At 34.4% G+C, this 15,238-nt stretch overlaps 1 protein-coding gene across 1 annotated transcript in view; it reads left to right on the forward strand.

The window, feature by feature from the left end:
- Positions 1-15,238, forward strand: part of NEB (nebulin) — a 124,469-nt gene that overhangs the window by 84,776 nt on the left and 24,455 nt on the right. The window contains exons 114-131 of the mRNA XM_083840921.1: positions 393-497; positions 817-921; positions 1,039-1,143; positions 1,678-1,782; positions 3,586-3,690; positions 5,663-5,767; positions 5,944-6,051; positions 6,523-6,627; positions 7,286-7,390; positions 7,524-7,628; positions 8,206-8,310; positions 8,420-8,530; positions 8,997-9,107; positions 9,569-9,670; positions 9,795-9,893; positions 11,255-11,353; positions 14,539-14,649; positions 14,792-14,896. Of these exons, the coding sequence (XP_083697047.1) occupies positions 393-497; positions 817-921; positions 1,039-1,143; positions 1,678-1,782; positions 3,586-3,690; positions 5,663-5,767; positions 5,944-6,051; positions 6,523-6,627; positions 7,286-7,390; positions 7,524-7,628; positions 8,206-8,310; positions 8,420-8,530; positions 8,997-9,107; positions 9,569-9,670; positions 9,795-9,893; positions 11,255-11,353; positions 14,539-14,649; positions 14,792-14,896 (1,896 nt within the window). The remainder of the gene's footprint in view (positions 1-392; positions 498-816; positions 922-1,038; positions 1,144-1,677; positions 1,783-3,585; positions 3,691-5,662; positions 5,768-5,943; positions 6,052-6,522; positions 6,628-7,285; positions 7,391-7,523; positions 7,629-8,205; positions 8,311-8,419; positions 8,531-8,996; positions 9,108-9,568; positions 9,671-9,794; positions 9,894-11,254; positions 11,354-14,538; positions 14,650-14,791; positions 14,897-15,238) is intronic.

Consider the following 15,238-nt stretch of genomic DNA (forward strand, 5'->3'; position numbering starts at 1 on the left):
TTTAGATTGCACATTGCCCAGCTGCCCTGGGAAATCCTGAAAGGAAATGTGCTAAGGTTGATGTTTTAGTAGTGATTTTTCATACTGCTCTCTTAGAAGTGATTTTTAAGTGACTCAAAAGAGCATCCCAGTTCTTTTGCACATCCAAATTTCTTCTCTGAGAAAATCTTTCTGCTATGACCAGAATGATCTTCCTGCTTTCTTCTAGACCAGGATAAGGAAGAAGGGATGAGTAGTTTTTTTTCATGATTCAGCTGAAGCTTCTCAAAATTCCTTAGGACTTAGATTAGGGTATTGGAAAGCAACATAACCCTTTATGACATTACTCAGATATAGCATATTTAATTAAAATGACTCCTGCCAGATAAATACAATATTATTTTTCTTACCAGTTGCGCTACAAAGAAACCTTTGAGAATACTAAGGGGAAATACCACACAGTGAAAGATGCTTTGGATATTGTCTATCATCGGAAGGTCACTGATGATATTAGCAGTGTACGTATATAAGATTTTCATTCCTAATTAATGTTTGTCATTTAATAACCTATAACATGCTGTTTATGCTATTGCTCTTGTTGACTGTGTCAAATAATTAGAAAATATGATCAGCGCTATTAACATTAATTTATTTCTTTCTTTGAAAGATAAAAGGCACTTGCTTGCCTTTGTTCTTAAAAAGGTGAATGCAAGTAAATTTTATTTACACTGTTTTAGTTTTAATGTTTCAGGGAAAAAAAAAAAAGAACATCTTAAAATTGCATGGGATGGAGTGTTCTGTTCTCAAATTCTTTTCATTCTCCAATTTTCTTTGAAGGTGAAATATAAGGAAAACTATATGAGCCAGCTGGGAATCTGGAGATCGATCCCAGACCGACCAGAACATTTCCATCATCGCGCAGTCACAGATGCTATTAGTGATGTGAGTTCAAATAGTTCCTAGATGTGAGAGGTTGAAACTTTATATGTAGGTTTCCAAAATGAAAAACAAGTCTTATAACTTGAGAAAGTGAAGGCAGCTTTTACTTCTTTTCTAAAGGTTAAATACAAGGAAGACTTATCATGGCTCAGAGGCATCGGCTGTTATGCATGGGATACTCCAGATTTTGCTCTGGCGGAAAAGAATAAAGTGCTCTACAGTGGGGTAAGTAAAACAGTTTGAATTTTTGCTAAATATTATTTGATGCATGCTTATATTGTAGCTAAATTTTTCTCAGGAGTATCCAGTTGACGTAGACATTGATATGAATCTGCCAAGTAACAGAACTGAAGATATAACATCTAAAATTTCAGTTCTTACTATAAAAGAGAGGCAAAGCAATCTTTTACTTATCCTCTCTGTTCCTTATAAGGATATCTGCTCCAAAGTAATTTTTCTAGTGATCCTAAGTTTAGCTTTAAAATTATGAACAGTTGAATCTTCCATTGTTTTCTCTATGTGGCAGCTCCATCCTGTAAGCTATTTATTACTATTTACCATTTATTACTATTTACTATTTATTTACAGCTATTTTTCTCTAAAATATTTTTTGCTTGTAGTTAAGGTAAACACACATATGCAATAATTCTACCATGTTTTTGCTGCAAATAGTTTCTAAAATTATAGGTTTTCATTACCTTAACGAACTTTGAATTAACTTTGGAATATATTGTTTTTTGCTGTTTGTTTTTTCTCCAGTGTAAGTACAAGGAGATATTTGAAAAGACTAAGTCTCATTTTAACTATGTAGCTGACTCTCCAATTAACAAACATTTTAAACATGCAACTCAATTGATGGATGGGGTAAGTGATAAAGATTTCTTCAGAGTCTCATACGGTAGTAACAAGTTTGTGTATGTTAATAAATAGTCAAAGGTTCATCTTCCTTATGAAATTGTAAATAAATAAAAATAGATTCAGAACTATAGGTGTCTTAAGGTCAGACTAAAATCAAGAAATATAAGGTTGTACCTGTGATATGCCTGAGTATTAGCACAGAGCAGGTTTACAGTGACTAAAAAGTGAAATCTGGACCCCTGTTCATTTTTGAAATTGCTGAAAGAAACATTGCTTCCTTGTCAGTGAAGGCATTATGCTGTTATGTGTTCTAGGTAAAAGAAAAACTGGTTCATCACAGATACCATTCCAGTACCATTGCTATAATTTCATACTCAATTTGATAAGCGATGAGCCAGAACTTGTTGTGGAACATTGTTAATATTCAGTCTTGTTATTGTTTGGTAGAGCAAATAAGGAAAAATTTAATATGATAAGAATAGATGAGAAAAAGTATAGCACGTTGGGTCCCATACATTGAAATGAACTTGCCTAAATGTCTTGTTATGAATGATGTTTTTGTGATGAAGGCTTATGACTTTCACTTGCAAAAATCTGATGATAATATTCTATTTTACCCTTACATTTCCTTGTGCTCTCTTTGTACTCAAATCAAGAGTCTACCTGCATAAAAGGGGCTTCAGCAGTTCTTTTTCATGGGTAAAATAGGTTATAAAATGGCTTATTGAAAAGTGGCAGGAATAGGATGTAGGTGTCCTTAAATTGTAAGTTAGGCCTTCCAGTGGAAATATAGAAATGCATATGTTATCTGGACATGTCTGTTTGTTTTTTTTTCTTGTTTTTTTTTTTTTTTCCCTCCCTGTTTGTTCTTTTTTTTTAAAAAAAATGTTTTTCTATTTTGAACATGAACTTCAATCCCAGCTTTTAAGTATTTCTTATAAAGAGGTTTAAATCATTAGAACTGTGATCTCAGGATCTCTTTGTGTCTTCACTCTCTTCTTTTAATTTGTTACGATGTATTATGCTATTCTGAGCAGAAATTATATAAAGCTGCCTATGAGAAGCTCAAAGATAGGTACAGCGTTATTGTGGATGATCCTAGGAATCTCCTGGCCAAGTGGGGGACTACACTGAGCAGTCAGGTACTGTAGGAGCACTCGCCAGTGCTGCCAGAAAGTGCCTGGTTCGCTCACAGCTACTCTGTCTGTGTGAAATGTCTACAGCTGGCAGTATCAGAGGTTTCACCTGTGATATTGTGATGTTTTAGTTCAGATCAGACAGTCTTTGTTTTGCCACCCAAAAAGAGTTATTACTTTTTGAGTGAGCTAATCTCTGCTGTATGTACTTTCATATATTGTGCATCAATTGACATCATCTTCCATTAATTTCTGATCTAAGGCCCGTTGAAGTCATTAGAGAGATTTTAAAAAAATGCATGTTGTACCATGCATTTATTTATTAGCTCTCTTTCAATGACTTTCATAAATATTATCTTCTTACTCATTTCTACATAAAGCAGCAGCAGCATATGTGATCTTTGAGTGCCCTTGCCTTTATCTATAATTTACTCTTATCTCCCCAAAAATATTTTCGTAATTTCCTTAATAGGATAATATTAAAATCTTTCAATACATACCCTTGACATTTTTAATTATATAGATGTAAATTGTATGCACATGTGAATGAATACATATAGTACTTTGCCTAAATCTCTCCACTCTCAAAGTGTCTGGGATCTAGAGCTGTGTTATTGTTTGTTTATGGTGTTCACAAGTCTCTTTTGTACTTCGTTGCCATTTGCATGCACAGAAAAAATATAAATCCTTTGCCAAGATGCTCCTGCAACATGGATGTAATGAAATTCTGAGGCCAGATATGCTGACAGCTCTCTACAACACATACTTATGGAGCCAGGTAATACGAAGAACTGCTGCTGTAGGAGACATTATTTATACAATTTAGTTGCTTGGACTTCTAATATTTAATGCTTGTGAGTTCTCTTAAGTATCCACAGATATGAGACTCCGAAGTTTTCTCCATGTGCTTAATGCTGGCTATGATAAAATAGTTTTGAGAACAGACTATCTGAAAAAATATTTACTGTGAGTTGAGCTTCACCTGGCTCAGGCTGATCTTGCCTCCTTTTCCTCCTTTAATAACAAATAATTGATATATATCCTTCTATGTAATAATTCACATAATTGCATAAAGAGCATTTTCCACATTTTTTAACATTTTAAGATACTGTATATTAGCTGTTCCTCTCGTTCTGCTACCGTTTCTCGGACTGACCACCCCCCATAACATAAGTTCCTTAATTCAGTAGGATTATGACAAAGTAATTTGGTGAGTAGATTACAACATTTATCTACCACTCTGCTTGAGAATGGTGACACATTGTGCCTAGATACAGAAGAGAATTATGTCTCACTTCTAAGTGACCTTGGAAGTGATGTAGGAAGAGTACTGCGCCCAAGTCTGCAGTCAAAGTCATGTTTCCATCAGCTTCTTGCTCTACTTTCTGCTTTTAAGTAAGGTTAGCAAAACAGTCCTCCCACGGTCACCTAATAGATTTTATAAACAAAAATAATCTCTCCTGTCAGTTGGGAGTGCTGTTATGTAGAGATTATGATTCCTCTATTGGTTCATACAGAAAAAAAGAGCCTAACATATTAGCATTTCTGATGATATAAAAGAAGACCTGTAAATGATATCATGAAAAGTTAAATTTCTGTAGTCCACCTTCATTTAAGACAGATTCCTGCATATATATTTTGCTTGTAACAGTTGGGAAAAAATGGGATTAATTAACTGATTTATAGCAGTTTTATAGCAGATTTATAGCAGATTTATATCTGCTCTGAAATCAGATCTGCTAAGCAGTATCCTTACCTTACTCCTTTCAGTGACAAAAATGATTCCTGACTGGGTCAGATTAAACTGGCATATAACATATAAATTATACACTGGAAAGGCAACAATAGAAACCAATTACATGAGAGTGAGGGAGATGTCATGATAAGCTCAGTTAATAAACTTTGTTAGTATTATGGAGCTGAAAATCATTACTAGACATTTTTATTCAATCGATTGGTGGATTTCTGTTTATTACCTCATTAAAAACTCCTTGCAGGTAAGTTTGAGTATGTTTGGGAAAAAAAATAGCACTTTGCCTAACCTGTATGTTCCTCTGAGTTGATGTTGTGTTTTGATTTGTTGTTTGTATATAATTTTTTATATTTTGTCTGTCTCAGTCTTGTTTAAAAGCATGGTTTTATTTTCTGATGCAAGATAGAAGATGAAAGTTTTAAAAAATGGATTCTAACCTTTTCTACCTGCCTTGAGGCTATCTACAAAGAATTACTATTATTGGTGTACAGTCTTTTCTCACTGAATTCTCTGAAAACCAGGTAGAGTCCTGAGTAGGACAAGATGAACTTTTAGGAAGAAATTATCAACTTCTGCTATCAATGCCGTTAAAATAGCCTGGCATTATAATTATTCAGTGAATGCTTTTATCTTCTGTTGTATAAGATGTTTTACATTTATCTTTATTCAAATGAATATTTTAAAATGACATCTTGTCCTGTTATGAATTCAAAAAGTCACCTTTCTGCTGAGATTGTTTTTTTTAACTCAATTGTGGAGATTTAAGATAGAAACAAAGTTTCTGGACCCAATGAAATAAGTGTAAAATTAATCTTGCAAATAGGCAGCCTCTAAGGCAAATAAGGGGTTTGCAAAGTTTGGTTTATTGTGCATGTTCAACTTTCACTGGCTTTGGTGAAAGGATTTTGCAACTTTGTTTGTGAATATAAACGTTTATCTCCTGAAGATGTTTTGTCTTGGTTTGCGTGGTTAATGTATTCTCTTTGCCAATCACCAGGTTCAGTACAAAAAAGACTATGAAAAGAAGAAAGATAAGTACACTACAGTTGTGGATACTCCAGAACACTTAAGGACTACAAAAGTCAACAAACAGATTAGCGATGTAAGTGTGGTCGGTCCCTACCAAGCATACTTCCTTCTCTGAATTCTGACCTTCGAAAATAATAAAAATATGGCATTTTCAGTAGTCAGTTAAAAAAAAAAATGTTTCTTATCTTGATTTTTTTCCATTGACACCAAGACTGGAGAAATAATATGATCTATAATTTGTATCTTCAGATTATCTACAAATTGGAATATAACAAAGCGAAGCCTAAGGGCTATACTACAATTCATGATACACCTATGTTACTGCACGTGCGCAAGGTCAAGGACAGAATAAGTGATGTAAGTAAATCATCCTTGTCTGTAATATCAAAAACACAAATAATAAACTTTTTGCTGTGATAAATAATATTTTTAATGTGTGTGCAAACCTGTCATAAAAAAAGCTTCTTGTTAGAGTGAACTTATTTTGTTTGCATTGTACTTGGGAAGTCTGTATCTGGGTTTTCTTTCTATATTGGTTAGTGACTTTCGTGCAGCCTTGAATTAGGCACGTCGTCCATTACTGTGTTAGTTTATTTCTGCTACGAATATTGTGAATATGTAAAGTAAATATTGTGACCTACCGTAAATATGTTTTAGCCTTCCATTACTTCCATTTTAGTGATATAAATTCTTTTTCTTCCGTCAAGATTTTATCTTTACAGAGGCAATTGCTACTATTATGGCTTTAATATTTTGCTGCTTTTCTTGTTGACCGTAGCTTTTATGTGTTATCTTTGTAAACGTTTTTTTATGTTTGTCTTTCTTTAGCTGAAATACAAAGAAGTGTACGAGAGGAATAAATCTCACTGCAATGTTGTAGTAGATTCTGTTCATATTAAGACTCCAAGGCATGCTTACAAGCTAAACAGCAACGTGAGTTCAGTTTTATGAATACTGTAATTTTCTTATGGACAGTGGTTGGGACTAGGAGCGGAGACTGAGGGAAATTATTTTCAATTCCACTGAAATTCTTTGAGCTTGGACATTACTTTTAATTCTTATGCTGCTGCATAAAATATTTGTTAATTTATTTCATACACAAATGCTCATTCTTGAAAGTTCTTCTTGAAAACACCTGAGATTCCTTCCATGTCACACATCTACTATTATTCTGGCTCCTCTTTTTCTTTTTTTTTTTTTTTGACAGAGGCATAATTATACCTGAATTTTTTTGTGATGATGTTCTTGTAGACAGAGTAAGAGCTTAATGGGAAGTTTTTGTTTGTTTTCTATTACCAGTGGCCCAACATCCACTGCAATAGGCAAATAACTGAAAGCACTCACCTTCCTCAAAGTTATGACAGTTTCCAGTCATTCATGTTCCTTTCTTGACCCTGCAGTGGAGTAACTAGAGCAAGTGGGCTCCTACTGGATTGCACATGATTCAGAGGAAAGCCCTAATCTGATGAAAATGCAGTTTCTTTCATCTTCCCTTATTAATTGTTCCAGACTGAAAGAGAATTTGCATCAGTTTGATCTGTAAAGTACACAACTTTGACTTTTTTTTTTGTTCATGTTTCTATGTGAACAGCTTGATTATAAGAAGAAATATGAAGCAGCCAAGGCTCATTGGCACTGGATTGCTGATAGACCTGACTTTGTTCAAGCGGCCAAGTCGTCTCAGCAACAGAGTGATGTAAGAAAATCAGAATAAACTGAATAGTCCCTTTCCCCACATCTCTCTTTTTCAAAATTAAAAAAATGTTGAAGATCTGGGACTCCCTTTTTTAATCTTTTATTTATTTATTTATTTATTTTAATTTCTGCAGTATGAATACAAACTGGACCGGGAATTCCTAAAAGGATGCAAACTCTCTGTCACAGATGATAAAAACACAGTACTGGCTTTAAATAATGCCATCTTGTCAAGTGATGTAAGTACTTGAGCATTCAATTTTTGTTTTTGTTGAATTTTACATCCTATGTAAGCTACTTTACTGGCAATATGATTGGATTAAGAATGACAGTTTGAAAAGTGGAACTCAGTCGCATTTCATTAGTTGATTTATTTCATTAATAAATTAGCAAATCTGAATAAATTTGGTCTTGTAAACGTCAGTGGCCTAGTTTATGTTTTTTCATATTAAATAAATACTTACATTCAACATTGCCTAAACACCCCGGACCTTTGATATATCTCTAGATTCCTCTTATTGAAATGAAAATCTTACCTGGAGAAAACAAAACAAAAAAAAAGCTGCAGGTATAGCTTGTGCTTACAACAATGTATTTTTAACAATTACTGGCAATATATTCAATATATTAATTAAATTACAATTGAGAGCTACAGGAATGTGTAGGCTGGAACAAATTTGTCTTGGAAAACAGCAAAATATGAGATGATCTGCAAACTTTTGCACTAAAAAGCAGTGACAACTACAGTAATCTCTTTGGAAATCATTACAAAACAAGATACGCACTGCTTAAAATGGTATCTTTTCTCACTGCTAGATAAAATACAAGGAGAAGCACAACAAAGCTCGAGGAACGTGCCTTGTTGTTCCAGATACACCTCAGATCCTCCTGGCTAAGAATGTCAGCTCTCTGGTATCTGAGGTAACACATCTGACAGTTCTTTAGTCATTTTTAAGTACATCCTTTTAATATTTCGGCAGTGTGTGTGTGTGCATGTTGTTTTTTACCTATTTTAATTCTGTGCTTTCAGAACAAATACAAAGAACACAGCAAGAAACAGCTACCACATGGGTCTTATACAACCCTGCCTGAGACAAGAGACACGGCTCATGTGAAACAAGTGACCAAGAATGTCAGCGAAGTAAGTAACTAGTGCAATACCAATTTATGGTGAAGTTACTAACTGGTACATATAATTGATTAGACTATTGCATATTTGAGTCTACGTGGTTGAGTCTCAACATAAAATGCCCAAGGAGTCAGCAAAGACAAATTCCTACCAGGAGGAGACATTAACAAAGAGCGAAATCCATTTCTGGGGTAGCTGTTGAAATACTCTAGAGAAAAATGACAGGCTGGAGTTCTAATGGGTGCCCTTAATCCGGATTTCATTTTTAATAGAAAACAGTTTAAACACAAATCATCGCCTCTAAATAGCAAGCTTTTGTAATCTAAAGTGTAGATTATGACAAACTAGCTGGGGATCATAAGATATGAGAATCAGGAGACTGCATTTTATCTGTCTTAACAGCTTCAGTGAACTTATTTCCAAGTTTCAGTAGCATTTACCTCACCATGAAACTCATGCCTCTGTTTGCTCTTAACAGACAAATTATAAAAAGAAGTTTGTGAAGGAGAAAGGCAAATCTAATTATTCTATCATGCTGGAGCCTCCTGAAGTGAAACATGCCATGGAAGTTGCTAAAAAACAGAGTACAGTAAGTTTTGTGGTTTTATGAACTAAGTAATTCATGTAAGAAAAGTCGATCAAAGTCAGCTGACAAAAAAAAAATTTACATACATCTGGATTCCCTCCCAGCCTCCCTGTTCAGGTATAATTCTGAAGGACAAACATACAAATATTTACAGCTGTAAAATTGCACTGAAATAAAGGATTTATTTGATATTCATATTTATAATTAATAACATGAAGTAGTCTAATGCAAATCACATTTAATAATTTCTTTCATTCCTTCAAATACAGACAATTGCATATGCTCATTTCTTCGTATGTAACTTGACCACTTGCAAAAACAGATTCCCAAACCAATTCTTTGTGAAATTGTTAAAAAAAAAACATCATGTACTTTCCCAGCAGCATTTCTGTGTCCTTATTAGCTATCTTTCTCATGAACAAACCTGAGTATTCTTTTTTCCTTTGTCTGTCACCATGGTTTAGATTGAATACAAGAAAGATGCCAAGTCAAAACTCCACTACACACCTATAGCAGATCGACCAGATATTAAGAAAGCAACTCAGGCTGCCAAGTTAATTAGTGATGTGAGTGGTTTTTAAAATCTTCTGTATAATGTTTAGCAGTAATGTTACTATTAAAAACAGTAAAATCAAAAGGGTATTTCATCGCTACTAAACTATACATTTTTAATTTGATTTTCTTTGTTAGATTGAATATAAAAAGCGTGGAGAAGCTGGCATTGGTGTTACCATGCTGGGACGTCCGGATATTGAACTGGCAAAAGAGGTGTCCAAACTAACTAGTCAGGTAATAATAAAACATTTGTGAAACTTGGAAGCAGTGAGAGAAAATAAATAACATTAACTTCTAGAATGATGTTAATATTTTAACTAGAATTATTTCTAGATTAAATGATAAGGAAATATTTATAAAGGAACATGTTAAAGTAAAAATTAAGTCGTGATGTGAAGCTATTTCTTCGTTGAACAAACATTGAGAGTCTGATTTTGCTTACAGTGATGCCAGATGTGATTCACCACTTTCTTTCAAGTCATTTATATCCATTCAGTGTATGTCACTTTCCCAAAGTGCATCCAGTCACTTTCCCAAAGACTAGGCTGGTGGATAAGTGTGCCCAGATACTAAAAGTCTGCTGGCTTCAATGGGAGCAGAAGTGATCCTTCTGTACGGGCTGCAGAGAGGATTCATAGAAGTGCGGAGACAGGGCATATAATTTCTCTATATTTAATCCTGTCATCTCTAAAATCTTTGAGTGTTTCCATCTTCTTAAAAATGTTATTTATAATTCTACGATGTCCAGTTTCTTATCTTGATGGAATATGGAAAGTTAGAACATAGAAATGTACAGGTACCTGAATAACTGTCACTTACAAATTTATAAATTCTGTGAAATTCTGAAAGACTTGATACGGAGAGAATTATTTTACAAGACTCTGTTGGTCCGGAGTTGTTAGGTTGCATAAATCTGTACATCCTTAAGATCAAAACGGAAGACAATCATTACCTCTAAAAGCCAGCTGATAGTTTTCAAGAAAGGGTTGCCTGAAAATTAAGGGTTGCTGGAATTAAAAAACATTTTCTGCAAAAGCCTAGAAGCTGTAGCACCTCTCTTGTCTCCAGTGGTGAAATGGACACAGATAAGTTATTCATTTGTGCAGAATATTTTGAAAAAATAATAAAATAAAAAAAAAAAAGCACTTGTATGCAAATATAATTCTCTTACACTAAATGATGCCATGACAAGATCTTTTAAGGACTGAGGCTGATGTGTCAGCTATATTCTCTCTTTCTCTTTTTTTTTTTTTCCCCTGTTTCTGAGTATTGACTTTAAAAGAAGCAGCCTCTTACCTAGCTCTTCTTACTCATCCCTTATGAGAGGGACATTCTGTTTCTTTTGGTGACTTTCTATTTTGTGCCTTTGAAAGAATCTTCTGCTTTGGCGTTAGTGTGCTATATTGATAGAAGCTTGTGTAGTTTAATTTTGCAATGGACACGTTCTCCAATTATTCTGAAGCACATGCTTTTCTGTGGTTGTTTTTGTTTGTTTGTTTGTTTTTTCACCAGGTCCTCAGTTCTACTCACCACTTCATGCTTTAATCTTATTATTGTTTGCATTTCTGATCTTGCTCTCTTGCTACGCATTATAGGCGGAATACCTCAAGCGCCATATGAGAGGGCATGGAGCTGCATCTTATGATACCCCATGGATGAGAACGTTTAAGAAAGCTAATATGCTAAGTAGTCATGTAAGATAATTTTAAGTGACACAGCTGGGAATGCCTTTTTTATGCATCTATCTCTTGTGCACTTACAATTCCAAGTTGTTAAATGGTTTATGATGCACCAGTTGCACCAGGTCTTTTTGTGTCAAAGGTGTTGAATGTAGCAAAACTTGTGAGACTGCTCTCTTTTTTTCCTCTGGAAAGACTGTGCATGGGATTTAAGTGCATGGGGAATTTGTCTCTTTCAGAAAAACTACATAAGGCTTCAAACCCTGTGCCCTTCATGATGGTTTTGGAACTTCCAGTGTTTATAATAGAAGTGTCCAATGCATTCATGTAACGTGGAAGCTACCCTTTTTCACCCCAAAAAATAAAACCAGCCATGTAAGCTTGAGCTGGTTTTCCTGAGAATGTATGAAAAACAAATATTTATATGACAAACTCAAAAATGGTGCAGGTTATTTTTAGTAAACAGTCATTCCCTATGCAGAAGATTCACACTTGAATTGTATTTTAACTATTCTGTTCAAACTTCTATTTAAACTAATCTGTTCTGGATTGGCATAATGGAAGCACAGTGTATGATTAAACCCTAGAGCTCTGAGAAGTATACACTGTAGTGATTTGAGGGCGCATATTTTCTTACATTTCTTCCATCTCAAAACCTTTGGAAAACAAAAAGCCTATAGCTGCATAGCAGTTCTGAAGTGGCAGCAGGTAGATCTCTGCATTTCAATTCTGTGCTTATATTTCCAAAAGAAAAAAGGGGGATTATGGCTTTTCCATATCTAGCTGTGACTACTGCATGTAACTGCCGCATGCTTGAATGACAGCCACCATGCTTGTTAGTAAAAAAAATAAAAAAATAAAAAAATTTCAGTAGAACCAAGGACTCTTAAACTGGCATCTGGTCTGGAACAATTGAACTGCAAGAAAAAGAAGAAATTATGTTTATTCCCATTCAGATATAATGAGCTCCTCTTTTTCCATGCTTTTGCTCCAATACTAGCCATCTCTCTCTTAGTATTTTAAACTTTGAGATTATTTTGGTCCTGAGAGAAAATCAACTATTTTAGAGGGGAGTAAGGGAGCAAATACTAATTGGTATCATCTTTCATTTTATTTTTCTCTTGGGTATTTATTCTCATAAATTGCTTCGTTGTAAAGCAATGTCTTCTTTATAAAGCTTCCTTATAAAGCAGCTTGTTAATCCACTTGCCTTTTTTTTTTTGGTTGTATTTCATCTGTCTGGCATCCTTGCTTTCAATTTTGCATAGATCTTCCAATAACATTTCATCTGGGTTTAAAAAATTTGGCATGACGGGTCTGATCTTCATCATATTTTGCATAGCTTGCGTAACTTAACAGTCTTGTATACGTCTTGATTTTAATTTTTGTGAGATCAGAACTAATACTGATTCCTTTTATGTCAAAAATGTTGACATTGTTTTCTTACATTGGTTAAGCAATTTGTGGATTTGCCTGTTTGTGTGTTTTATCTGAATGCTGGCATATTTTGCAAAGCAAAAGAGAGGCAGTGCAATACAGCATGAGCAATGTGGGGCTGTATGGACAAGAATATGCCAATGAATTCAGAAGTGTAAAATCTGATTGTGGAATGTGATTTAATTCTGCTTTCAAGCATCTTTCTTTTTTCTACTAATATAAAATTATTTGTTTACATTTCTGTAATTGTCATTGTAAGTTAAAAAGCTTTTTTAAGGATTCAGCTGTTCCTCAACTTAGCTATCAGTTCTTCAGTAGTTTATTTCTTTCATTTCAATTTTCATATAAATATTTCTTGAGAGAGATCTTTTTTTTCTTTTCTGAAGAACCATTAATCCTTTTTCCTTATCAACCACAGTTTTATGTATGCTTCTTACATGTATTATTTTGGCCCTGAAAACAATCAAATTCTTTCAGAAAGACAATGACAATTCTCAGTGGTTGTTCTTTAGGCCAAGTATGAGCATTGCTGGTTTATTTAGTATAAAATATCTCCACGTAGATGTGGATTGGTAAGCAGAAAGAAATGTTGCCTCACCTGTTTCCGTGCAGTCAGAATACTACTACAGGGAAGACATGAGAAATCCTCAGAATTTTTCTACTGATGGCTACTCTAATGCTGATGGGCATAATTGCTAACTGTGGGATCTGTTTAGAAAAGTCAGAACTTAAGGCTAAATTACTGAGGGCCAGTCTTTAATATTTAGAGTTATTTCCTTGCAATCTTCTCTAATTCCTCTGAAACAATTTTGTTCATTTTTGTGGATATATATTTATATATGTACACACTCTAAAACCAAAAATGTTCCTAATAAAGCAGCCTTTTACAGGTCCACAAGAAATAGTGAGGAATTGACCTTTAGCAGTAGTGGGATGGGACAAGTCATGATGAAGGACTTGCCGTAACTCAAGCCATTAGCAAAACTCATTCATCTAACCTGGCATATGTGCCTCCAGCCTGGGTCTGCTAAAACATCGATTTACATTGATATGGTTTACCTTGCTAACGTTAATCTGATGTGGTTTGGAAGTGTTACTAAGTCTCTTATGCAACCTAGTTCCTAGTAATTAATTGTATCACTATTCTATATGTGATCGTTATCATCTTTCTTTATCTCTGTTTCATACAAAACCCAGTCTGTGTATGACAATGTATGTAAGTATTTGTTCCATTGCCATCTTCAGTGCTGGTATGTCCTAAGGTAGTTTTTAAAGCTCATATTTCAGCAAGAAGTATGTTAAAAGTTTTTTTAAAAAATACTCTTTATGCTTATGTCAGTTTTTGTCTCTTTGTGAAATACGGTATCTTTTATGTATGTACAGCTGTCACTGAATGAGGAATTCTTCATCTCACAAAGGGTCGGAATGTATCTGTATGTTGTCGGAATGTATCTGTATGTTGTCAATGTATTTCTTTTGACTATGTCTGTCACTATTTTTACAGTGAGGAGGTGTTACATATGCACCAAATGAAAAATTGCTAGTGATATTTTGTAAATTCAAATGTAGATTTTCTTTCCAAGTCAGGTGATCTTTAAAATAACCTTTATTCCACTGGATGCCTTCAAGTTACTGCATTTTTGTTCTTCCACTTAAAATCAGCGTGTACTCAGGTCTCTTTGCCTTCTGCAGCCAAACAAGCAAATGCTCAAGAACAGATGTAATATGCTTTTTTTGTTTGTTTGTTTGTTTTTTAAATTTAGGTGAAATACAAGGAGAATTTTTCCAAAGAGATGGGTAAAAAGCCCAAGTATGATTTAAAGGAGGCTAAGATCTACAAGACCATGAAAGATGCTCACAACATAGCTAGCGAGGTATGCTCACACTTTTCCTACAGGGAAATTAAACGTTTCAAATGTCCTATAGGAAAGAGCTCCTTTGTGTTATTAACACATTAGGCATCACAGGTTTTATCAGCAGCCTTCTTTTCTGATGTTTGTCCTTTCTTATCTTCAGGTGAAATACAAGGCAGATTTAAAGAAACTTCATAAGCCTGTTACAGACATGTCTGAATCGCTGATCATGAACCATGTCCTGAGTACAAGCCAACTCGCCAGTGCTGTAAGCTCATTAACTAACACCAGATCCATTTGATTTTCCCATTCCTGCTGATTCCATTCTGAATTGATCTCTGCTAACTATTTCCATAATGATTGCTAAGGGAGCAATTATTATTGTTCATGGTACATCACCTGGTAGTGATCTCTTCTCTACGTTCTAATGGTTGTTTCCTAGCCAACTAGCAACTTTGTCACATTTGTTCGCTGGGAAGTGAAATCCTTATTAGATGTAGAACTGCTAGTGTTTTAAATCCTCTAATCATTTTTAGTGGATTCATTCTTTATTACATTTTAACTGATTGCACCTCACTAACAAATACTATTTTATTCTTTCTTTTTTTTA

Source organism: Anser anser (assembly GCF_964211835.1).
Source record: "Anser anser genome assembly, chromosome: 6".
Taxonomy (NCBI): Eukaryota; Metazoa; Chordata; class Aves; order Anseriformes; family Anatidae; genus Anser; species Anser anser.